The sequence below is a fragment of the Brachionichthys hirsutus genome, chromosome 2, assembly GCF_040956055.1.
Source record: "Brachionichthys hirsutus isolate HB-005 chromosome 2, CSIRO-AGI_Bhir_v1, whole genome shotgun sequence".
NCBI classification, from domain to species: Eukaryota; Metazoa; Chordata; class Actinopteri; order Lophiiformes; family Brachionichthyidae; genus Brachionichthys; species Brachionichthys hirsutus.
In genome coordinates this window covers 6,968,239-6,993,751 of record NC_090898.1, presented here as the reverse complement: position 1 = coordinate 6,993,751, position 25,513 = coordinate 6,968,239, and the positions used below count along the sequence as shown (strand labels likewise).

At 39.4% G+C, this 25,513-nt stretch overlaps 1 protein-coding gene across 1 annotated transcript in view; it reads right to left on the bottom strand.

Annotated features, from left to right (window-relative positions):
• Window positions 1-6,471: 6,471 nt before the first annotated feature.
• LOC137909844 (neural cell adhesion molecule L1-like protein) overlaps window positions 6,472-25,513 on the bottom strand; it is a 33,790-nt gene continuing 14,748 nt past the window's right edge. Inside the window, exons 12-29 of the mRNA XM_068754279.1 lie at window positions 24,987-25,153; window positions 23,926-24,091; window positions 23,523-23,653; window positions 23,226-23,330; window positions 21,837-22,034; window positions 21,529-21,599; window positions 21,218-21,440; window positions 20,289-20,404; window positions 18,918-19,122; window positions 18,300-18,422; window positions 16,575-16,757; window positions 13,357-13,398; window positions 12,907-12,969; window positions 12,385-12,498; window positions 11,777-11,938; window positions 11,252-11,428; window positions 10,273-10,345; window positions 6,472-7,149 (exon numbers count right to left, since the gene is read on the bottom strand). Of these exons, the coding sequence (XP_068610380.1) occupies window positions 6,936-7,149; window positions 10,273-10,345; window positions 11,252-11,428; window positions 11,777-11,938; window positions 12,385-12,498; window positions 12,907-12,969; window positions 13,357-13,398; window positions 16,575-16,757; window positions 18,300-18,422; window positions 18,918-19,122; window positions 20,289-20,404; window positions 21,218-21,440; window positions 21,529-21,599; window positions 21,837-22,034; window positions 23,226-23,330; window positions 23,523-23,653; window positions 23,926-24,091; window positions 24,987-25,153 (2,533 nt within the window). The 3' untranslated portion in view covers window positions 6,472-6,935. The remainder of the gene's footprint in view (window positions 7,150-10,272; window positions 10,346-11,251; window positions 11,429-11,776; window positions 11,939-12,384; window positions 12,499-12,906; window positions 12,970-13,356; window positions 13,399-16,574; window positions 16,758-18,299; window positions 18,423-18,917; window positions 19,123-20,288; window positions 20,405-21,217; window positions 21,441-21,528; window positions 21,600-21,836; window positions 22,035-23,225; window positions 23,331-23,522; window positions 23,654-23,925; window positions 24,092-24,986; window positions 25,154-25,513) is intronic.

Here is a 25,513-nt window from a genome sequence, read left to right as displayed (position 1 = left end):
CAAGTTCACGCTTTGTTAACAATTTATGTCATTGAGTGTGTGTATGTGTGTGTGCATGCATACCTTTGTAATTTATGTTAAAGTCAAGTCAAATTAAAAAGCAACACAGCCCCCACTCCATCCATATATCTATCCACTTCTCCCTTACAAGTGCATCCTATTTACATCTAACACCTGTATTTAGATTCTTTCACTATGAAAACTTATCCAACCATAAATGTATTTGTAAGAAAAGCAGCTGTCTTAGAATTTCCATCTCCTCTAGGTCAAGTCTTCCCAAATATAATCACCTGTTTCACTCCCTTTTTTTTGGATGATTAATATTTTGTATTTATTTCTGTTTATTTCCACTCAACATAATACAGTAGTATTGTAGTAGTAGTAGTAGTATTGCAGTAATATACTTTATACAATTTATACAATGACATTAAAAAAAATGTTTGTACTGGTTGCCATAACCCCGCTGCCAAAGCTAGAGTAAATTTCAGCACCATGGAGAGCGCCATGAAGCAACTGCCTGGGAAAGCTGCTGTGTGGAGCTGTCCATTGTGCTGAAGTTATTGGAGCAATCAGGCTGTTGAACTAATTAGCTTTATATTGGAATTAATTTAAATTCTGATCTCTAAACGTCTTCTCTTATATATCAAGCTCGCTATTAGCATTTTTTAAATACAAAGACGAAGTCTTGTAGAATTTGTTTGTTTTTTTTACCTTGTCTGCATTCGTGCTCAACAGTAACAACGTACATAGCGTCAGTCACTGTTAGAGTTCTATGGAATTTTATTTTTATAGTGATTGTGACCATCACCTGCCCTCTTGGCAGACTAGCCTATTCATATTTTATTATTAGTTTTATTACCTGCTTACCGCCGTAGAGGGCTTTGCACACCGCAGTGAACATACAATATAGACAAATAAAAAGTGACAAATACACAGCCTTCTGAAAAGAAAGTGCAATGGATTTATTTGTGCTCCTTGATTCTATCCCTTTCATCCAACCATAACCAAGAGTTGTCCCAATACACCAGGTTCTCATCAGTCTCTAGACATCTAGAGGAAAGTCTGGATCACCAAGTTCTCAGGAGATCTTAGAAAAAGGAGGGAGAGCATAGTGAGAGCCACAGACACTAACCCAGCAACCTCCACTAACTCAGAGATCTGTGGGCAAAGTTTCACTCCCAAATGTCCAAATTATATGATCTTCAAAATCTTTCTGTAAAAGTCTCCCCTCGGAATCTCATATTTCCATCTCAGAAACAAACCAATAGTGTCCAAATCCATTGACAGGTATCACATAAAAAGTGCTGAGATAGTCACAGTAAAAGTGGTCCAAACCTCAAATATTCAGGTCTCATAGAGTCAAAATATCTTATGAGACAAATGTAACTCACATGTTGTATTTGGAAAATAAAAATGTAGGGGAAAGTAAAAAAAAAAAGTAAGAGAATTGTGGCAAAGCAACCTTCATGAGTGTTTTCAAATTTTCAAAACCCCAGCATCAAAGCCTATGTGCTAATTCAAAAGAGAACAAATACTTTCAAGCAAAAGGAAAATGATGTGTTGAAAACTATCCTGTAATTATATGAGGCTGTGATACCAATAAAGTAGGCATGTTGCATCTATATATATATACTATATTCCCTACAGCAACCGCACAGTGGATTCAGGATGACAGAGAATATTACTAGTGAAGGCCATTATTTTGAAAGGAGGCTTTGGAAAAGGTGTGGAGGTCAGGATGCTCAGCCAGTCAGGTGTTAAGAGATTAGCACACATGCACAGTGACCAGGAGGAGGCTGGTGTGATATGAGATAGGTGTTGAGTGCAATAAGCCATTATATGTGCAGTCATATTCTCCTCTTATCATTTAATGTGATGACACAAAGTGCCTTTTCTGCACGTCTACAATGTAATCAAAGTAATGACAGCATCATCTGCTGTTTACATTCCTGTTTGACAGATTGGTCCCAATTGGTGTCATTTCTCAGAATCTGGTTTTGATTTTGTGATTTGCAACCTGTATGCCACGCCCTCCCAGGCTTGTGTAGCATTTAAGAATTTGCTCTGTTATTATAGGTTAATTTACAAAATCACATTTGTGAAAAAAAAAAGAGAAAAAGCCAAAGTCATTGCCGCTATCAAAATATGTTTTCTGATAATTAAAACTCTGTTGTTGCAAATGTCCTCCAGAATCTTGTGTACCCTATCAAACTTTGTTGACTTCTTCAAGTATATTATTGCACCAACGGGCGCCATTCTGACACACTTACAATTCTGCTAATGATAAAATATGAAGTGAAAATTTAAGCAGCGGTTGTTGTTGTTTTTTAAAAATTTGCTTTAACTTTATTTATTTTTTAGACTTATCTATTTTGTTAGGTGGTCCTGTTGAATTATTCCACATATACCGGTACACTAGAATCAGAAGCCTCAATGCGTCTTATACAGCCCTGCATTTTATGCAAAGAGAAAGGTTTTAAAAAAAGCCTCATGAATAATTCTGGATTGGTGCTACATGAACCCCAGGACCAAATTCACAGAAAAAGAATTGCTTTGGAAAACTAAAAACTGATGTTGAATTATCTCTGTGCGTTTGATATCGAGTCCCTTTCATTATTCATTTTTTTAAGGGCAAATTGAAATAGCTCATTTAATTAGTGAAGTACAGATAATGCACTCACTGAGCTCAACCCCCCTCGTGCTTTTAATCTATTAATACAACTAACATTGAATATCAAGGAAACTCAATTTGTCCTTTTTGTTTGTGCATTACCTGTGTCGTCTGATTACTGAGTACAGAAAAGGAATACAAAAACAAACTGCTGCACCATGAGTTGGGACATTGTTTGTTAAAATAGACTCATTGAATTGTTAATAAGATGGATTTTGATGCACTAAAAATAACAGTAAAAACTTCACTGCAGGCGACCAGGTGCAATGTTCAAACATGAGCAAATGCTAAAGTCATATCTGATTATATTTTTTCTTGAGAGTGAAGGATTCCATTTTTCTAATTGTCTCACAAAGACTTTGAGTTGACTCACGTTTTGTGTGTCAACTGTGGTTTCTTTGCAAGTTGTTGCTGTGACAGATCCAAGCTATGAAAGGAAGGTGAGAATTATTCACCACCTACGCAGCACTTACATGTCTCTTATCTAATCTGACGGCAGTCTTGATGAAACCCTCGGATAAAACTCGCGATGTGTTGACCTGAAAGAACACCATGCTCAAGCATGACTTGCTTCTAATTAATATTTATAAAGCTTCATTTTCGGGTTGTGTTTGTATCGTTGGCTGTGTTTTCATCATCTACATTGATTGCCACTTACCTCCAGGTACAGTAATGTAATGCAGACACATACAACTGAACATCCAGGTGTCCACCTTGTCCTGGGCAGATGTCTCAGAAGCACCCGCCTGGATTCTGAAACAGCCAAGCTGACTTTGTAATCATATTACCAATGCATATCTCATTAGTTTCTGACATGGCTGAGTGTCTCTGCATCCTCCTGCTCGACCCATACCCTTGCTACCCTAACACACAGACACAAGTGCACACACAAATGTACCAACATCGACTCAATTGCTGGCTGGCATTTGAGTGTGTCTGGACTTGCATCTAAAGCAGTTTACCAGGGAAATAATAGCCGTCGAAAAGGATTCTCTGTATGCAGAATCAGCCCATGGCATTTATATGTGAGTGGGACAAATGAAAAAAAACATTTTGCAGAGGGTGACTGCAAAAGCATTGTTCTGTCATGTTTGGCAGAATAATCAGCAGAAAGGAGAGGAGGATGTATTGGACCTGAATAAGAAGGGTTTTTTGTTTTGTTTTTGTTTTGTTTTTTGGGGGTGAGACATAGACTGAGATACATATGTATTTAAATGTTTTTAAGTGGACTCAATTGCAGCTCTGGAATAATGTAGTGATGTAGTGAAATCCTGAATGACACAGGGTAAACAAATCTCAAATAATTCTGCTTTCAAATGCACATCTGGTTGCTGATGCTGTGCTCAACATATTGTTTATTTTTCAACTGCCTCAGATGTGACTGTCAAATCTATCTAAAACATTCCAGACAAATAGCGAAGGCCAATGGAATTATGAGAGAGATAAAATACTGCCATTCTGCATGTCGAGGTCATGAGCCAAATTCTCCTTTCTCCATCTGCAACCCTGATGAATCAAGAGTTTGCAGTCAAATAACCTTCCAAACTTCCACCCCTTTTAACCACCAACCTTAACCCCTCTTTCTGGTAAAATGGTTAAATCATATCCTTGATAGACACAACACACACCGTTTGGTCCTTTAAAAATCCAGGGGCCATGACATTGGTTTTTCCCAGCATTTTCAGGAGAATTGGCATCAACAGATTCCTCTGCAAATGTTTTAAGTGCTTCCTTTAAATGCTTCCTAAAAGAAGAAGGTCTTTCATAAGAGCATCTCCGGAAACACCTGTCACGGTTCACCTCTCTGTGAACCCAGTGCTGTTCCTTATTGATGAGTACTTCATGGCCGTGATACCACCTCTTTCTTTATTGAGTAGATGTAGAGTATATTCAATATCATGCACTCTGAGAAAAGTACAAATCTTCCCCACATGCCGCAGTTTTCACACACTGCCATGTCCTTGCATGTTATTGCTTGTTAAAGTTTATACAAACTTGACTGCTGCTGGTTGCAGCATGTGGCCAATGCACAGAACACAAGGAATGTGCCATCGATTTCTTCCCACCAGGCAATTTCCAGGACACTTAGCCTAAATATCAGCTCCGATCAGCTGAATGACTTTGCAGGTGAGTTTGTAAAATCCATGAGCAATAAACTGAGAAAAAATATTGAGAAAGAAACAAGGTTGCGACCCGGATTCAGATGAAGTTTACATCCCGGCCTTGATCACTTGGAAAATAAGGCTATTAAGACTGGGTCAACTGCATGTCCTCAAAATAGATTTAGTGGAGCAAAAAAGCGGCTTGTGTGACACTCAGGGGAAAGGCTCTTGGCTAGAATAATCTTTTGTTGTTGTTTAGAGGTTCAAACACTCCATAGAGAAAGCAATTCTAAAACGGATGAGGGCCTAATCCCAGACAATACAAGGATTATCTCCTTAAATGACCTTTATCATGCCATGAAGCACAGAATGCTTTTCAACTCCACTATTTAAAGTCAGGATTCATTATAGGGACAATGCTTATTTCTAATCACCAGGCTATGGACTGCACAGCTCCAAGGAGAACGGGAATTCAAAATGGAAGATAAGGACCTATTTTAGAAATATGCAAGATGGAGTGCAAAGATTTGAACGAGGGGAGCCAGGAGCAAAATTAAAATGGCTGGGTTTTTTTTAATGGCTTGACCTTCACTGCTTTCTCAGACAGTGACTGAAGACAGTCTGTAACTGCAAATGTGTACTTGAAAATAGAATAAAATGTCATTTTCAGACACATCTGAATATTGTAGGGTGACTTTAGAATAATCCTGCATGCTAAATAATGGGGGGAGTTATTCTCAGCCTCTGGGCTTTTTGATTGAAACAATCGAAAATAATTGATAGGATCAGAGGGGCATCCAGGCTGTTTTAGACGGATTTTCAACAGATGAGTCCATCATCTCCCATCTTCGCTGCTTGGGATTTATGTGTCATCAGATAGGCTATACTTCCCCCTCAGACTTCAAAGAGGAGAGTAAGCCTTGCTCAGATTCAGAAAATTGCCGTTATGGTTGATCTGGAAAGGCTCCAATTATATATGAGCAAAGTAATAGGGGAAGAGAACAATAATAGTAGCATTGTGTCATGTGACCACCTTTGCACAGTTTACGCTGAAGTAAAAAGTCTTCAAGAAATCTTTATGTTTTTGCTCGTTTTAATTTAAATAGGTGCCGTGGTAAATGTTACACACCAGCCTGTCATATTTAGCGCCTTGCAGCAAGCTTCGTCAGATAGGTTTGCGACATTTCCATATAAATGATTGCTCAATTAGTGAGCAACACTTGCTGTAAAATCACAGTGAATAATCATGGAAAGGATCTGCTTTTCAAATTAAAGAAAAAAGGAGCAGAAACAAACCTGATGAACCACTAGATAAGAAGTGGAAAAACAATGGGGAAGTCCACAATATAACTATTTTCATGACAATATTAATTCAGTCTTCCCAATCATTTCAAAGGTTTTCTAAAGTGATTCGTGAATAAACCTGATTGTGTTTCAAAACTCCCTGTTGAGTATACTGGATAGGCCCTGAGGTGAACATTTCCTTTACAAATGAGAGCTCTGAAAGGTTCCTTAAGTAAATACATTAATGATTACACTCCAGAGATAAATGCAGATGCAGATGCCTTCTTCACCTTTTAAGTAATTTCACAACAAACCAGATGCATATAATATATTTCTTGTTTATTTATTTGTTTGTCTCACCTTTGATATAAAATTCAAATAAGTTTAAAAAATGGTTTATATATATACATTTATGAACAAGTAAGTATTTATGACTTGTACTGGTTTCATTTTCATCACGACTCTCTCCAGTGAACAGGACACCCTGTACCGAATTATAAATGAGAACAATATGTAACATGTTAAGTGTCTTATTTTTTATGTTTTTTTGGCAACATACAAAAACAATGTGCATTGTCTGATGGGTACAAAAACACTTTATTATCATAAACAAAATCACAACACTCTCAAAAGAAACAGAGCATTGTCTTAGAATATGTACAACGACTCTCAGTCTTCATCCTGTTGTGTATGGTGGGAGTATTGTCTCCTCTCCAGTCCATGGAAAAAACCTTTCTTGCTGTCAAAAACCTCAGCATATGTGAGCCATTTTATTCCCATATATTTGGCTATTCACACTACATTTAATGCCAGGGAAGCTGAATATAGAAAGTATTTTGAAAAGATTTGACATAGACCGCTTCAACTGAAGACAGGCTTTATGCACTGACCAGGCTGGGCCCATCAGGCTCGCTAAGAGAGCCTCTGTGCTTGTGTCCAGAATATTCTCCGATAAATGAACCGTCTTCATTGAATTCTCCTCCACCCTCGGCGTAGTCGACCAGGCTGTCTCTACTGACGCTGTCCCCCACTGTGTGATCGCCATTCAAGGAGCACGAGCTACTGCCCTTCAGTGGCTTCTCTTCGCTGTCACTGTCACGAACGACAACAGAGACGGATGGCTAAGGTCAGCAGAGCGGTGCATAGACAAACACATTGTGCAGTACATCAGGCAGATGTTCAGGTAGAACACACACACACAGCTCTATGAAGCCACCTTTGGCATATAAGGACACACTCACATAAAGCCAAAACACCCAATCACCAAGTCTACAGAGTACACATATAGAATACTGAATGGTCTAACACACACACAAACACACACAATGTTCTAATGGTTTTAATACATCACTACAATATACAGTATACAGGGGTGGATGCAGCAACTACACAGCAGGGAGAGGCGCACAAGGGAGGCGGGAAGGGCTTGCTACAATCACTTCACTAATTGCTAATTGCCAAGACTTCAGGACCAAAGGCAATTTCAAATCTCTTTAGACTCAGCGATGGAAATTGCCAGAGTGCGGTGAGAAAGAAGACGAGTGGGAGGTGTGTGCCTGTTTAAGTGTTTGTGTGGGAAGATGAGGGAGGAGGGGGCGCAGAGATTGAGAAAGGGAGAAGGAAGAGGGGGAGATATGCAATCCCAGACAAACAGCCTGTCATTCCAGGTATTCCTGAGAGGCCCCACACATGGGCCGAGGTGATTAGACACCAATTTAAGGCTTGGCAAATGGCCAACGAGCAGATGTCTCACTACAAGACGGGAGGTCACCTCAAAACACGGACAATATTTTCCTCTCTGTCCTCCTTTCCGAATCCCTAAACAATCCATATTTGGTCATGCAGCTTTGATTCCCTTTTTGATTCAGAATTCATAACAGAACACCCGCTTTTAGAGCAGCGCTCAGGGGGGGCTCCATTTAAGGCAGACTGCACAAGTGTCAAATACAAGTGCAACATTTTGTGCAGCATTTGAGCGAAGTGACACTTTCAAGGTAAGATTACAAATTTGTCTACTCAAGAGGGATTTTCAATAACTCATGTTATCTATCCCATTTCAGCCCATTCACCATGCACGGCACATAAGGTCCGCATTTTGACTCTTATCAAGCCCGTTCTCTCTGACGACTCCAGAGTGCCAACGATAAGTGGCTGTTATCTAAGAGCAATGAATGCCCTCGCCACTGCAGCCCACCCACAGAGAGTGTTTTTGAGACCCAGCTCCTATTCAAGACCTTGGTTTGGATTCAGTTCAGTCTCAGCTGTTCCTTGAGCCCAACAAAGTGAGTGATGGAGGGATATCACCATGCAGAAGGTAATTGAATTTGTCTTGCCATCGACCCATGCTGACTTGTTTTGGGGGGCAGCGCAGGTGGAAGGAAGACACCCCCCTCCGCAGCCCCCATTTTGCAACTGAAGTTGTATTTATTTGAGTTGAAAGGCATCTGAAGGGAACACTAAACACATGCATCCATCGCCCTAACTGCGTAAAGGAAATATGAAAGGATGAGAAAGAGTTATTGGAAGAATCCAAACACAATAAAAACAACAATAAAAAAAAAGAACTTGCTGAGGAAAAGATGCATCAGAATGCCAGCCCACTTTAACCCCTGCTGTTCCTGCAGTGTACAAAGCAGTGGACAAAGAGGGCTATGGAGAGTAATTGTCTCAAGTCTTTTGAGTCTTTTCAACTCCCCAGACACGCCCTCAGAGATTTGAAGCGCACAAGACATCCCTGAATCCAGCTCTAAAGCCAGGAAAATAAGATTGTAAAAAGCCTGGGGGCACTTTGGGGTAACAGTGGCCGACGCAGCCTCGTGGATCTAACCATGAGAGGCATGCTGAACAGTAGAACCAAACATCTGCACCAACTCATTACCACAGCTTGCCTGATGAGCTCCACGGTACAATTGGCAAAATCAATAAGATGATATTAATGATTTCTGATGCCAGATGCATTGCAAAAGTGCAAATTACATGTAGCATTTTCAAGCAACCTAAGCCTTCTGTGCAGCAACACTGACTGACCATTTGTACACAAATATATTCCTCTGCAGCGCTGGGACAGTAAAATCCTCCTGAAATTGTCTTTGTATCAGTCTATAATCTGTATTTCCCGTTTAAAAGAATTACTGTCATGGCAAGGAATCGTTTTGGCAGCGACAACACGATCGTGAATAATCATGTTCTGAATCATATGACGACAAGCAGCATCAAAGCCGGCAGGAGAGGCTATTTTTGGTGATTTGCTTTGCATGTGCTCAAACAACCATGACACTGTCACACCGTTCGAGCAGTGCTGTCAAGTGAAATTCATTTCTGTTAACTGTCAGTAGCTAGAAAATCCAAACAATGGGGAATTCAACATCTGTAATGTAACTGAAACAAATAAATGTCTGCCCTGGGTTTACAGGACTTGTAGCCACTTGCAAAATCTTCATCGGGATGACTATCATGAATATTTCTTACCTCCTGCCATACACATGATGACGCTCCCTATTTTGTTGCAAGCCCCCGTCAGGACAAATGACACGTACAAGGAACACACTAACTATGCATTCACATATTCAAAACATCCAATGAACTACATCAATCTAAAATTTCTGTGTGGTAAAAGTTTTAATGGGATTTTGTATTTTCAAGTTCTTTTCCCAAAAATAAGTCGGAAAGTATATATTTAAAATATATGTTAGTTGTGTGTTTTGTTTATTGTTTGGTTCTTTTACTTTTTTCTACCAACATCAGTCAACCAATTGTATTAATGACAAATGGACTGTTTTTATATGCATCGTCTTTCCGGTCTGATCAACCACTCTAAGTGTTTTCCCACACAAACCAGCCTTTACCCATTCATTCACACACACAAAAAACACAAACACTCATACAATTATTTGGGCGCTATGCAAAGAGAAACAAGCACACTCACACAGATGTTAAAAAATAAAAACTCCTAAATCCAACTAAAGGGTGGGGGAAGGGGGTAAAGATACCCCTACTCCTAACTAGACACATTGATTACCTATCCCATTAAATGATGAGAACAATGGCTTTTAGGCTGCTCCTGGTAAAGCTCATGAATGCGTGGCTTTCTTTTGGGATGGAAGAGAAAAACGTGACTTTGACACATGACAAATGAGTTTCTCAGACAGAAAATATCTCAAATAGAGGAGAAGAAAAGTGTCATTTCCGTGGGACTCCTACAGCATGTTGGCTCACCTGTATTCACAAAAGCTGTCATCGTTCATTTCTCGTGACTCGATGTCAGGGTTGAGGTCTTCCTTCTCTTTCACTGCAGAAAAGGCAGGACAGATATTTCAACACCACTGCAAAATGCAGCATCATATTTCATGTGTTATTGTATGCTACTTGGGATATAAAGCAAATGAAACCTGAAACTGAACAAGAACAGGAGAAAATATATATAAAATAAATCTGATGCGGCCGACATTGAATCAAAAGCTGTACTTTGAAGGTTTCGCCCAGGTATGTCTGTAGAAAAGTATTATGCACAAACTTCATATAAATCTTCTTTAAAAATACCAGTTCCTTTGAAGGGAGAATCCAACAGAGCTGATGAAATATTCATTGTTTTAAAAGTTACTGCAGAGAAGTGCGGTGACAAAAAAGAATGCCGTTTGAGCGGCGACAAGCCAAATGAGCGGACACTTTACAGGTAGGAACCATTGTGAGATTGAATTTGGCTGTGATGAGAGACAGAACATTGGTGCACCGAAAGGGCGCAGAAGGTCAAGGGAGGCACGAGGAGAGGAGGTGGGAAAAAAGCCAACTTATTCCCACTGGGCTGGCTTGATATGAGGCCACACATATTTTGTCACATGCAGAAAATCCACACTGACTACAATGTCTCATGTACAGTTCATTGGTTAATGTTACTGGGCTTAGAGAGACTAGCTTACAAACGTGTTATGGGTAACACTTTGCAGTACAGGGTGGGGTTCAAGGGCTGGAGCACATTTCTCATTTTCTTTCCACAGGAGCTCAACCAAAATCACATGTCAAAACGATGTCCAACAAGATTGGCAAACATTTGGAGATCATTGAATTGACTATAACCAAGTCACGCTGGTGTCGGTTATACAGCATGTCCTATACATTTTATTAATCACATTTTGATTCACTGGGGGAAACACAAGGCACGGCAAGGGGACCCAACTCTGGCCAAAGATTGACTGACCTTTTTCCATGAAGAACATATCTTGTTGATGGGGCGGCGGCGTACCTGCATACTTTCCACCTTTGTTTCTGCGTACAAAGCAGGCGATGAGTGCAATAAGGGTGAGGAGCGCTATGACACACATGGTCCCAATGAACCAGCCCTGGGTCGAAAAGCTGCTCTGCTGACCTTCTAGACCTGAAAGCAAAACGGAATAAAGACACAGAAGGATCGACTTTATATATGTTTGTGCATTTCAACATAACTCTCTCCTCAAGTGCTCTTCGTACGACTTCATATTGGACTGAACCAGAAAAACATGATGGATTGTAGTCTGCGAGGACGTTCACATGCCCTATTTGACTCACATTCCCTTCAGCTAAATCAATCTCTTTTCAAAAAGACCATCTTTTCTGAGAAAATATTAGATGAGGGGGGTGAAACGCACAAGCAAGACAAGCACATTTGTCAATGATATGCTTGTATCATTATGAACATTCATAAGTCGCTAAACTACTGAGAAGAAATACCGTTCTTTCTTCTCACCTTTGTCTCGTGTGTGGATAACATCTTCGAAAATACTAGCGTTATCAAGAAGACTCTTGGTCAAGAGGCGTATGGTGTACGCTGCCCCGGGTTTGAGGCCTTCAATAATGTGAAAGCTTTGAGAAGAATTTACAGCCTCTGAAATCCTCCAGTTACCATCACCTACACAGCCAAGCACAAGAGGCGCACAAGCAGCAGGTCCGCATTAGCATTCATGCTATCAAAAAAGAAGACAAGGGTGAGCTGTTGTCAAGTAATACATGAAGACACCTTCATAAATTCTGAGGCAAGATGATAAATGTCTGGCTTATATTCGATTTTCAAATGTTAAAATAGAATATCTTGCATCCAGAGATGATGCCACCTAACATTGACGTTTCTTATTCCTTTTATTTCATTTATTTGTGTTTAAAAATATATATATTCTCTTTCTTCGTGGGTTTATTTTTTGTACACTTTGTTAAAGAAAAAGTATATTTATTGATCTGGATTTTATTTATTTTTCTTTTTGTGACAAAAAAAATATATATTTGTTACTTTTCTGCTTTTTTTACTTTTATAAAAATCATGTAAATGTTGGTGAGGCGGAATCAGAAGATGCCGCTTACGGTTATTCATATAAGCCACATAGAACTGCGAGTCCTGCTGCTCTTCTCTGGCGGTCCAGCTGATTTGGGCAAAGGTGTCACTCACATAAGAGCTTATGTTCAACAGGGCCGGAGCTGACGAAAACAGAATAGACAGAAGAGGAATATAAGGAGGAAGGGAAAAGTCAGACAGCCACAGAGAAAAGAAGAACAGAGGAAGCAAAAGAAGATTAGCAAAGGCAAATAAAACCCACTCCCACCCAGCAGCTTGAGAACAGTACAGCAAGCAGACAGCCGTGAAGTTCAAGAAGCAACAATAGGCCCCAGACATAATTGAGTGGAGCAGAATTTTTGCTCATACTGGGTTGATATAGAGATTGTGGGCGTGAGTGACATCTAGTCTTCACTGTCTCTAAAGCAAAGCTGGCATTCCCCCCCCCCCTACCCCCACCCACCATGAGTGAATAACAGATAGATAACGGTAGATAAAGATAAGAAACACAGATCTGGCTTGGCTGTGGTGTGAGTGCGTGCGTTATATACCTAAAGGAGGATGAATAGAAAACCCTGGGACAGAGGTAGGAATGGAAAGAGAGCAGTTGTGACCTGAAATGACAGCAAAGCCTCAGATGCGATTCCTGCTAGGTGTTTATCCTGTATATATAACAAACAAGTTCTATAGGGCTGGTGGGGCAACCATGGAAACCAGATTGATGGAAATGAAGGTAAATGTACAGTGTGGATAAAAATAAATGCACTGCACCAGGTCAACATAAATACCCTGAATAGCATATTAAACGCAGCATTTACAAAAACATATTTTATCAAATAAGGTTTTGGTTTTCAGGATTTACCCACACTATATTCCCACTACTATAATCACACCATTGATTTTGGACAACTACTACGTTTTCAACACATTAACAATAATCTCTATTGCTATGACTACGTCTGTGTTAACTAGTTGCAGAGGTAAGAGGCAGTCACACATACTGCTCTGAACATGGGCCACAGCTGGAGTCGGGGACAAATCCTCTGAGGGATAAAACAGAAAATGAAATACAGAGACAGAATATAGACGTAAGGAAAACCCGCTTTAAGGTTTATAGATCAGGCCTAAACACACACACACACACACACACAACAGTAACTGTGTGGGTCGACAGGCTGAGAAATGAAGTGAGAGTTGCTGTAAAGCTTCATAAAGCTGAGAGGAGCTGCAGATTCCTGTGACAATCCTTTGCACCTACTGCACCACCACAACTGTTGCTGGTTTTACAAAAAATGATTAAACCCATTTCACATTTGTTTCTTGCATACGAGAAATAGAATAGAAAGCCTTTATTGTCATTGCATAGTGGATATACAAAGAGATTAGGAGTTTTTAGCACTAGTTTCTCATCACAGTGGTGTTTCATTCCTTTACAGTACAACATATAGATTACTTAGCAAGTGCATCATCATTACTGTTTGTATTTCCTGCTGTAGCTGTTCCCAGTTGAGAAGATTTGCACTTGAACTAATGTCAGCAAGTAAAAACTGCTGGAGATCTAATTAACCTGAAAAAAAAAATCACTAGATGCTCTCCTCATTACTGGATTCTGAGCAAATCACAGTGAAGTTGAAGACAGTCCATAATTTTCAAATTTCTGACCTTTTTCACTTTGGGATCAACCAATTATCAACTATGATGGCAACAACAACTTGGCTGTTAGAACAGTATGTGAAGGAGCAGTTAATTTATCCTCTGGAGGAAATGGCAACTTTTCTGTGACTCTGTGCATGGTGTTATGTTTGCAGTCAATTTTGTCTCTGCTTCTTTGTCACCTCATGAGACCATATACAAAAAATCTTGCTCCACCAAACTGTTCTGCTATGACTGTTCTTCATTAGGCGCGAGCGCTTATCTTTCTCTATTTGTTTTCCTGCCTGTCCTACTGACACCCATTTCAAACACACATTTGATGCTTTTTTTTCTGTCTTACATTTTAGTCGTGCTCTTTGCTTCACAGAACTTTCAAACAAAGACACATTGACACATATGCTGATCTGCATAGGACTAGCTTTTTTCTTATAAAGCACCATTCTCTGCAATTTCTCCAAACTACTTTAGAGTGTTTATCGTGACTAAATGTCAATAAGAACCAAAGGTTTATGCACTTAAAAAAGTTACATCTGAAAAGAATGTCCCCCAGCATTATTTTTGTTTTCATTGTCTCGCCATCATGCCTTATTAGTGTTTTAAAATCCACTCTGTGCTATTGGCATCGATAAATCTTATCCGGGGCATTGAGGCTACCAATGCCCAAAGGACAGAGCTCCAAAACTGAAGTATTTTATCTCCCCACCGAGCCTCTTCTCAACCATATCTCCAAACAGTGGATCTAATGGCTCTCAGGCCAGACATTCACCTACAAGTTGCAAAGCCTCTCAAGCATTCACAACGTTTTGCCAACCGAAAGAAGATTTTTCCCAAAACCTTTAGCTGTTATGAAATATAAATGAAATTAATCTTAATATTAATTGCAACAAATTCAATGAATGAAATGAAATGAAATGACAACAAAACAACAGTGCTAGATATTAAAGCATACTTTCTGTAAAATAAGACTTGAAGACAAGCAAATCAACGCAATAGGTATTTGTTCCATTTTGGTTTGAACATCTAAAATTGTCACATATGGTGACGTATTGAATGCCTTATTTTATAAAAAGAATGTGAACCAACGTCTAATCCAAATCATTGGGGTAGTTGTTACAACCTATTCCTGAATTCTCTGATGATCGAAATAAATTACTGAGTGATTCTCAGAATTAAAATGAAGAATTGTAGATTTCTTATTGCGGAAACACGCTGACTCTTTTCCGCTGAATTCATTTACATTGTTGAATTTATTATATTACATCAAAAGGGATTTTTTTGATCTTGAACCTCAAATGTCAGCTGTGGCTCAAGGAAGGATAAAAAATACCGTAGCAGAGGTTTTATGAACTCATTAGTTCACTGCAGAGCAACTCTGTGGAATGGATAACACAGTGGAGTTGGTGAGCACTTATTGTCATCATGGAGGTATGTAACAGAACATCATGATATAACACCAATGGAGCACTGAAGTGATAATATAAAACCACTAAAGAGAAATAAAGAAAAGCTGAAGTAGAAGTCCTTCTTTCATTTCTAAAGAGCCCCTGACGACTGATTGTCTGCTGTGTTCATGAGAGAAGAGCCTTTTTTTTTCTACAGTAGAAATTACGGTCCCTGCATCTGACTTCATCCAAACGCCGCTTTAGCTAAATGCTAAATAAATTAAATATGAACTTAAAAACATTCCATCGTGATTATTTCTTTGTTTGAAAAAAGACTGAGAATAAACTATAAACAAGCTTGATTCAGTGTTTCGTTTTGTCTTTTACAACATCTGGAATATGAATCTATACAGAAATGATACATTTTTCATGAGATTTCTTTGCTCTCTTGTTCTGCTGTTGATCCAACCAAAACAACTCATCTGAACACGGACATTTGATTGTTCTCTGTAAGTAAGACACATGAAAAGGTTCAGAAAACAAACTGCTCTTGAGTTCTTTGTAGGATTGTTTCACTTCAATGATGATGATGCATGATTGAACACTTCAGTTGATTAAAACAAAAGGCCTTCAGCTCACATGCACGTTGAATTTGTTGAACAAACTTGATGAATGTTTCAAAGGCTTGAGGAATAAAAAAAAGACTACACTGTCCTATCGATCTGTGGCTGCCCAACCGAAGACACATTCATGGTTTAAGCCTTTTTCGTTGAGTGTGAGCTACATCTTTAAGAATGCATCAGCAGTGTGATCAACAGTGTTCTTTCACTCAATGACGTTCATATTTAAAGGTCAGCATCTGGGATAATGTGACAGAGTTGAAACAAAGAAACCTCAATCTATCATCTCTTGCATTAAAAATCCTAGAAAGGTGAAAATACACCATACAAACATCCAAACATTTATTCAGTCAGGCAAAAGCTACAAAAAATACAAGTCCCACAATTCCAATTTAATGCAGTTGGGACCATCTATTTCCTATTAATGTCCACTTCTTTCAAATGTCATCACACAAGTGCACATAACCCTGTCGGCACTATTTGTGTAATTCAATAATTGATTTTAAAGTAAATTGAATAATACAGTTATTGCTTTTGTGATTGAATCACTGGAACTAAACTTACGTGCTTGACCAATGGTGCTACTCTCCTGTGTCATCGCAGGTCCACAACCTGCCCGAGTGCAGGCACGGAGGTGCAGCTGGTAGAGGCTGCCCTCCTCTAAGCCCTGAAGATGCCACTGGGTGATGTCAGCCACAGTAATGTTTATCTCCTGGGAACTTGTCACCTCCATCGTGGTCTCATTAACTATAAAGGAATGAGAGAGATGCCAGGTAAGTTCACAAGGCATGAGTGAGGCTGCAGAGGATAGACATGGAAAAAAAGTCTTGTTGTATGTTAATGTTGCAAAGCTATAATGAGGGTCGATGGCTGGGGGGATGGAGAGAAATGAAGATATGTCAAGGTTGCTCATGTGGAACGTGAATACAGCAGATACAAGTCATGACAGGTGAGCTGGGCAGGAATACATTATGAAGAAAAGAGAGAGGAGAAGACGAGAGAGCTCAAGAAGAATGTGTAAATAAGTGTCAATGAAAAGAGAAGGAGGAGATGTTATGGTAAAAGAAAAACAGGAGTAGGAAATGGAAACGCTTCTGCAGGAGATCGAACATTTCTAAAAACAGGTGGGAAAAGCAGAAAAAGCACAAAGAGACAAAAGTGGGAAAAATAGCATAGAAGCAGACGAGGGAAATCTAAGGAGCAGCATAATGTATCAGCACACTTGCATTATAGATCAGTGTGGACTGTGGACTGTAGATAAGAGCCAGCCCCCCCCCCCCCGCCATTTGTGTCATTACTGTGCCATAATGTGCCGAGCCTGTTTTAATACACCAAAATACGTTTTCATGAAAACGGTATGCAGATTTGTGAACAAGAAATTAGTCACTTATTAATTACAGAGCAGATTCCTGACTTGTGACTGCACAGACTGTTAGCATAGCACAATGGGTATAATGTTATATTCAGCAAATTTTACAGAAGACTGAATTTTGTTATATCCTGGAGTTGCACATTGAATTCACAGCCAAAAAACTTCCAACACCCACAGCCTACATTGTGTGGGAATATATCTGTGTAAAGTCTGACATCTGATACGGGAACAAGCAGAAAGGACAGGGGGGATGGAGTGTATTGAAGAGCTAGCCAGACTCTGTGGGTGCCGGTGGAGGCGGCAAAGGGCTGTCTCATCCTTCACATTTTATACAAAAGACTTCAAAAATGTCACTCAGTAAGAGAGCAGGCTTTGAAAAGAGAGGAAGCACAATGAAAGCTCCTCACTCACTTGTTCACCCTAACTGTTCTCAAGCATAAAGGTGTTTTTTTGTTTTTTGGCTCTGAATGATAAATCCTAATGAAATTTGTATAAAAGCCATGAACATTCTTGAGAGTCTGCAGGACAGAGGATACAAGATAAGAAACCAAGAGGAGGAAGCTGTCAGACTACAATTTTGAGAAACCTGCACAAATGGGCTGCTGCAGACCATTGTGTGTTCAGCGTCAAACAGTGCAACCTAGTGTCTGGCATTATAGCAAAATGTATAGATAAGAGTATATGTGGTTTCAGGCTAATCAAACGAGTGGCGCTCAAAGCCAAAGCTGTTCAATTGCACAACCGCCTTCTCCACACTTCCTCCTCTCCATCCCTGCAGCTGCACACCTTCTTACATTTTTCCGACAATGCCTGACATCACAGAAAAGGCAACAGCAAATGACATATCACATAAAGCCAAATATCCGCACTATACAAGTTACTGAGATTTTCATCAAAAACCATTGTGTGTGACATACTGAGTTGGTACTGCAGGAGATAACCAGTGAGGATGCCGTTTGTCTGCAGCGGCGGGCCCCATACCAACAAAACAGAATCTTTCTTTGCATTGGAGGCCGTCAGGATGGGCACTTGCTCAGGAGCTATGAAAATAACAATAATGATAATGCATACACTTAAAAGACACTTTCTAAATAGACACAATCTGAAGAAGCATTCCATCAGACAGATGGCCTGTCTGTCAATATGAATGATACATTTAAATCAATGCAAATCCAACCACTGGATGTCACAAATCATTCCAGAAGCATTTCTCTTAATATCAGATGTCAGAAGGGCACCAATAACAAATTCCAATTTTTTTTATTTTCAAGTAGATTAATTCTAAAAGCAGCCTTCTGCTAAACATTTATTATTTTGAAGAGTGAAGCACAAGCATTCAAGTGAAGTAACAATAAGCAAACAAATTTTACTGTGGAACGGGTTTTATGTAAGGGAAATACGTTTTGTATGAAATCGTCTCATTCTATGACTCATTAAAGTCCTAAATGTCATCAAATGGGTTTTTTTTTGTCCACATTCATCAATGTCTCCTTTAATTTTTGTGCAAGGGTCACTCATATATTGCATTACCTCACCTCCCTCTGGAGTCTTGAAGGTGACTGGGTCACTGTTGGGCCCATTCCCCTTTTTGTTGTAAATGTTCACAGTGAGTCTGTACTCAGAGAAAGGTTTGAAGCCTGGAACAACGGCATGAGTCCTCTTCCCAGGAAAAGACATGGTCTTGTGCTCATCTAACGTCTTGTTGGGATTCAGCAAACTATATTTTCTTAACCACTGAACCTGTGAGAAGAAAGTCGTGGACAGTGGTTAGGAGCAAGCCTGAACAGATGATAGAGGAAGAGGAGGATAAAGATGGAGTTAGAGAGAATGACAGAGGTGAAGCGCAGCATATTGAGGAGCAGTAACATCTGGTTTCCCTTTTATCAGGGCAGATATCTGAAACCAGTCATCACCGTGAACATGAGAACCGTTAACCATGACATGATGGTGTGTGACAGAAAAGTAGCTTTACATAATCACGTGGCATATATTTCCAATGAGAGATATTGTATCTCATACCACATTTAAAAAGTACGATTTTGACAGACATAACAGGGTTAGAATTATTGTAGTAGATGATACATCAATTAATTTATAAAATCAAAAAATCATGCATTTTAATATTCGTCTTAGCAGTATTATACACTCAAATATATTATTTAGAAAATTCACAAGCCTACTACAACATATGGAAACGCTCAGCTGATTTTATGGGCACATACAAAAAGCTAAAAAGCTGCTCTATGAGTTCACCCTCTGCTGTTTTACTTTACGCATTGCGAAAGTGTTCGACCGAAAAACGTACACGACTCATTAAGGGATTCTGAGATACAGAAATGAATTAATCAGGATGGACTCTCCAGAAAAGTTCAAATATTTATGATTGCAGTGAAAAATATGATGATCATTATTATAATGTCCTGTGAATATTATTATGTAAAAGTGTATGTTTTACAAGCATCAGTAAGTCACTAGTAATGTCTTCTTTGGCTATAATAACAACACATTGTCAGGCTATGACGGGAGCTTTAATATATCAGTAAGTATATAAGGGTTGAATAGTCACTGTTTTCAAATCATAATAAATATGTTTGCATCTCTATCCAGCCCAGTTTCAGATGAGAGGCGCTTCTAAGACTAAATACTGCCGATTTCACGGAACAAAGGGAAGAGAGTAAAATGGACTGAAGCAGAAAATGCCTCAGATATAATACAAAATATCAAATAATGTGTAAAATGAATGAAATAATGAAAACGTTTTTTATACTATTGTACATAATAACATATGTTATGTAACATATATATCACAACATAACATTGTGTGTTATACTGTAAATGTGAAGTGCTATCGTTATTATACTTTGATGTGTTAAGTATTGAAACACTTCAAGGACCTGATAACTTACATCATAGCCTCCAAGATGACCCCTGACTGTGGCGGGTGGAGGCGGGGTCCAGCTGACTCTTAGAGCAGTGGTGTTGAACACTTCCACTGCTACGTCTCTTGGCGCTGCAGTCGGTACTGAATGACACATAGAGGTCTGTCAAGAGCGCAGTCATCCAGAATACACCTTGCAAGGACTTTTAAAAGAAAATCGTAATCAGGCGGTTCTGAGCTGTTGGAGACAAATATCTTTTTAAAATATATTATTATGCTTTCTGCCTTGTAGTACAATATGTTAAATAGTATAGATACATACAAACAAAAGCAAAACATAACTGCATCATTGTTTGTGGCCGTTTCCTTTTCCAGCAGCCACAAATACATCACCAATCATGAATTGATGAAATTTTTTGGGGGGGTTTTATCCTATATGAGCTACTTTACAGGTAGTAGGAAAATGTAGAAGCACAGCAAATACTAGAGAGAGGAGTAGTTATGCATCAGTAGGTCTGAGGCACAAAGTACGGTGTGATCTTTTAGATCTCCCACATCTTTCTAAAGCAGAAGAGGAAATTTGACATTTCTCAGCTCAACAAAGGTTATTGCTTGATCTAGCAGAGGACTTTATCTTTAGTCAGAGGGAAGAAAATGTCACTACTGCACATCTGCACCGGGTCAAAACTAAGGGGAGCTAGAAAAAATAAAGAACTTAACCTGACACAGTTTGCTGGAGACAATGCCAAAACACAACTGAAGATAGAGCGGGATAGGGTAAAACAAAAAGCACTGTAAGTGACAAGCAAAGCATTAGTTCAGCCTTAGGCAAGTGTTAATAAAACTAATGAAGAGAACTGAACTGCTTTATAAACATGAAATTCAGAATCAAACGTATTAACGACAAGAATCTTCACTCAATAACAAATTAAATCAGATGAATGAATTAGAACTCACCATCTTCTCCAGAGTAGCCAGAAACAATGTTGGGCTCTGGTCCCCAGCCGTGGCTGTTCCTGCTCTGTATTTTGACCTCATAGGGGACAAAAGTGGACGTGTTGCTGACAGCAAAGGAGTGTCTCTTGACCAGTTGCCACGTCCAGACATCTTCCACGCCGAGTCTCCTGTAGCTCACCTTGTACTCGAGACCTGGGCCATTTTGTTGAGTGGGCAACAGTGGCTATAAGAGGACAGATGATTGCATGAATGCTTAAAAGCAATAAATGTTTCAAGAAGCATAGCATATATTTATGTGTATTGTTCCTTACCTCCCAGCTTATGTCCATTTGATGAGGAAGATGGCCTTCAATTTTTATGTTTTCCGGGTTCTTATCAGGAGCTTTGAACAGAAGTTGTCCAATCTTAAATTTATACATGAAAACATACCATGATAGAATTCATCTTACATTTTTCTCCTAAAATGCCATTATGGACTCATAATGTTCAATCAAAACAAAATTCATACATATTCAGATTTAAATCAGCATCATGTACTGCGGGGGTCGGGGGGTTCCCCACAGGTGTCACAATACCCTCAAAACAGCAGAAAATGTAAATTAAAGGGAGCAAGTCTCACCAGCAGGAGGTGTTTTGTATCTTGCAGTTGGTTCACTGGGGGGTCCAGGTCCAACAGCATTTACAGCATACACTCTGAACTGGTAGTTAAGGTGTCCATATAGTGCTAATTCAGCTGTTACCTGGCTACCAGCAACTTTCTTTAGTTCCCTCCACCTGCCAGGCTCCCATTGGCTCTCCTCATACTCGACGACAAATTCTGCGCTCATGCAAGAGAAACATGAACAATTATTTTCATCACAAAACTGAACATCAACCATTTGATGCCCCGACATTAAAGTGATGCTGATCTCATCTATCATCTGAAAAGTCACAAATCTCCAAAAGCTTCACAATTCTGTGCAATAAAAGTAAAATAATTCAATAGCACTTTTGTTCTGGTTAAAACTATAATGGAATGGTGTCACTTTTAAATTGTTTTAAAAATGTAAATATAATATTAGTACATTCGTTAGTACATTCTACAATGTCCATATTATAATAGAAACTACTGTAATAATTTACTGTAACAGATACCTTCATAGTAAAGTGTATTATATCTACAAACATTGTTACGATGCGTGGGACTGTTTGCAGGGTTGAACCAACAAAGAGTTTACCCTTCCCTGAGGTTTCCTAAATACATGACGGAGCCACCTCATCTGGCTCCTCTCAACGCGGAGGAGCAGCGGCTCTACTCCGAGCTCCTCCCGGATGACTGAGCTTCTCACCCTATCTCTAAGGGAGAGCCCGGCCACCCTACGGAGGAAGCTCATTTCAGCCACTTGTACCCGCGATCTCGTTCTTTCGGTCACTACCCAAAGCTCGTGACCATAAGTGAGTGTAGGAACGGAGATCGACCGGTAAATGGAGAGCTTTGCCTTTTGGCTCAGCTCCCTCTTCACCATGACGGATCTGTGCAGAGTCCGCATTACTGCAGACCGATCCGTCTGTCGATCTCCCGCTCCATGCTTCCCTCACTCGTGAACAAGACCTCTAAACAGTAATCTAGATATGGAAGGATTAGAGAATTGTATAGAATGAATAAAGCTTTTTGATCTAAGACATGCCTTGCTTTGACAAGGACTAAAATAATGCGAGACACTTTTGATTTAACATACCTTATCATTTCTATGAATTCAGTTAAAGCGATGTTGAAAGAATAACTTAACTGTAACTCCTCTTGAAAAAAAAATCCAGAAATCTAACTCTAATGTAATTCCTGAATTTGCACAAATTCATGAATTCTGCAAGACTACACCCACATGTGTCAAAATTGAGGCTGAATACATATCTAAAGAAAGAGTACCCATATTTCCAAGTGATTAAAGACATGTAGCTATATTCTGATCATATAAACATATATAAACTAATTAAAACCACAAGAAGATTCCTCCATGTTGACAATTACCTATTACAGAGCTGTTGTGATCGCTCCCTGGTGTCCAAGACAGACTGATGTTCCTCGAACTGTTAAGTTCAGATATCCCTAATTTTGTCGGAGCATCTGGCACATCTGTAGCACAAAATATTTATATTTTTAAAAAGCTGAATATTCAGCTGAAAACGATCAAACAGAACGTCTGGAGGGTTTAAACATGATAATGACAAACAAAACCACAAAATGTTGCTCTATGTGCATCTAAAATATATTGTACATATCATATGAATCTTATTGTTTATGATATTATTTACTAATCGCTCTTACCCAGTATTGTGATTACTGCAGTGGCATTGTCCTCATCTACACTTGTGCTAGCAATGCATGTGTATGTTCCTTGGTCCAGCAGGTTTACATTCATGATCAGCAAAATGCCATTGTCTACAAAGTATCTGAACCTGTAAGCACATTTATTGGTATACAGCGGTAAAAACAAACTTGTATTTGCATTTTTTTTGGGGGGGGGGAATATATATATCACAAACAATAAAATATGTTTCTGTTTACATACAAGTCATGCAGTGGACATAATCTGTGTTCTCGCTTTCTAACAACTGCGACAAACTGAAACAGTAGCATATGTTGCATGCATACATGCATTTTTCTTCCCTAACAACAGCATAAAGATTAAAACAATAATAGAAAAAGTATGAAACCACATCCAACCCACCTGGAATTTTCCTCAAAGGAAAGTGGGATCTTCTGCTCATCTTTTACCCACACAACCTGAAAGGAACTCCGCAGGCTTTTATCATACTCTGCCAGGCAAGTCAGCTGGGCCGTGGTCCCACTGATGATCTGTGCATCCTGAGGTGGATTTACTATTCTGGTATGGTCTACGGATAGAGTATGCAAGCAAAGAACAAAGAATTGTCTGTCAAAACAGCAATCAATGTCACAATATGTTGATATAGTTATGCATTTCTAATAAAAATATCATCATTAATGTTCATTTCTAACCGCTTATTCCGCTATCGGGTCACGGGCCAAGCTGGAGCCAATCCCAGCAGTCAATGGGCGAGAGGCAGGGGACACCCTGGACAAGCCGCCAGTTCATCGCAGGGCAACACAGAGACAGACAACCAGCCACACACACACTCACACTCACACCTATGGACAATTTAGTGTCACCAATCAGCCTAGGCAGCATGTCTTTGGAGGTGGGAGGAAGCCGGAGAACCCGGAGAGAACCCACGCAGACGCGGGGAGAACATGCAAACTCCGCACAGAATGGCCACAAGCCGGGGACGAACCCGCGACCATCTTGCTGTGAGGCAACAGTGCTTACCACTGCGCCACCGCGCCGCCCTCATCATTAATGTGAAATCAAAATTAATTTATATCTTATCTGCACATATGTGTAAATCAGTTGCGAGACTGTTAAACTGTTTTAATATAACCCTACTGACATAAATGTTGAAGGGCCAGATCACCTAAACAACAACAAAAAATGTTTCCCCCACCCATAATTTACACAAACAGATCAAATAATTTCGACAACTGCCATTTTCATTTGGGTGGACTGGCTCTTTAACCGTTTATCAGGCACGTTAATTATTTTTCTGGTGATTTGATTTTCTACATGACATTAAATACTGTTGAAAAATGTTACAAAAGAAATTAACTCTCGTTATGTCCTCCAATAACACTCTAAAGTTGAATTTGAATCATGTGCAATGATTTTCCTGATTCTGATTCAGAGACTCGATACTAATCATGTTGCTCAGGTACCTTTCACATCCAGCACAGCAGTGATCGCTGACTCGCCCTCCGTGTTAATGGCAACACACACATATTTCCCACTGTCATTTTTTTCTGCATTGATGATTTGCAAAGCTCCATCCTGAAGATGAACCAAACGTTCCCCCTCAATGGTTTCTGGATTGTCATCTTTGGCCCTAGAAAATAACATGTATGTATCTTTCAGTACAACAGAGGTGCAAGTCACAGTTTGCTAGTTAATGTGCCATTTTCCAATCTTGAGGTCACTCCATCATAAGCAACTTTAATATCATTTATGAAATATTTTTGTTCCTGTCACATAATTAACTATCACTATTTTTACATTTTGAGTCCTGTGAACAATTTCCAGTGTGAAAGATGCTCATAGTCAACATAGTCAGAGGATTGACCTAGGGATTCATCACAGGGTGCGATTCTAACTACGTGATGCTAAATAAATGGAATGGAATAGTAATGAGCACGTGGTCAAAAACAACTCTGCAAGTATTAATGTGTGAATAGATTGAGAGAAACAA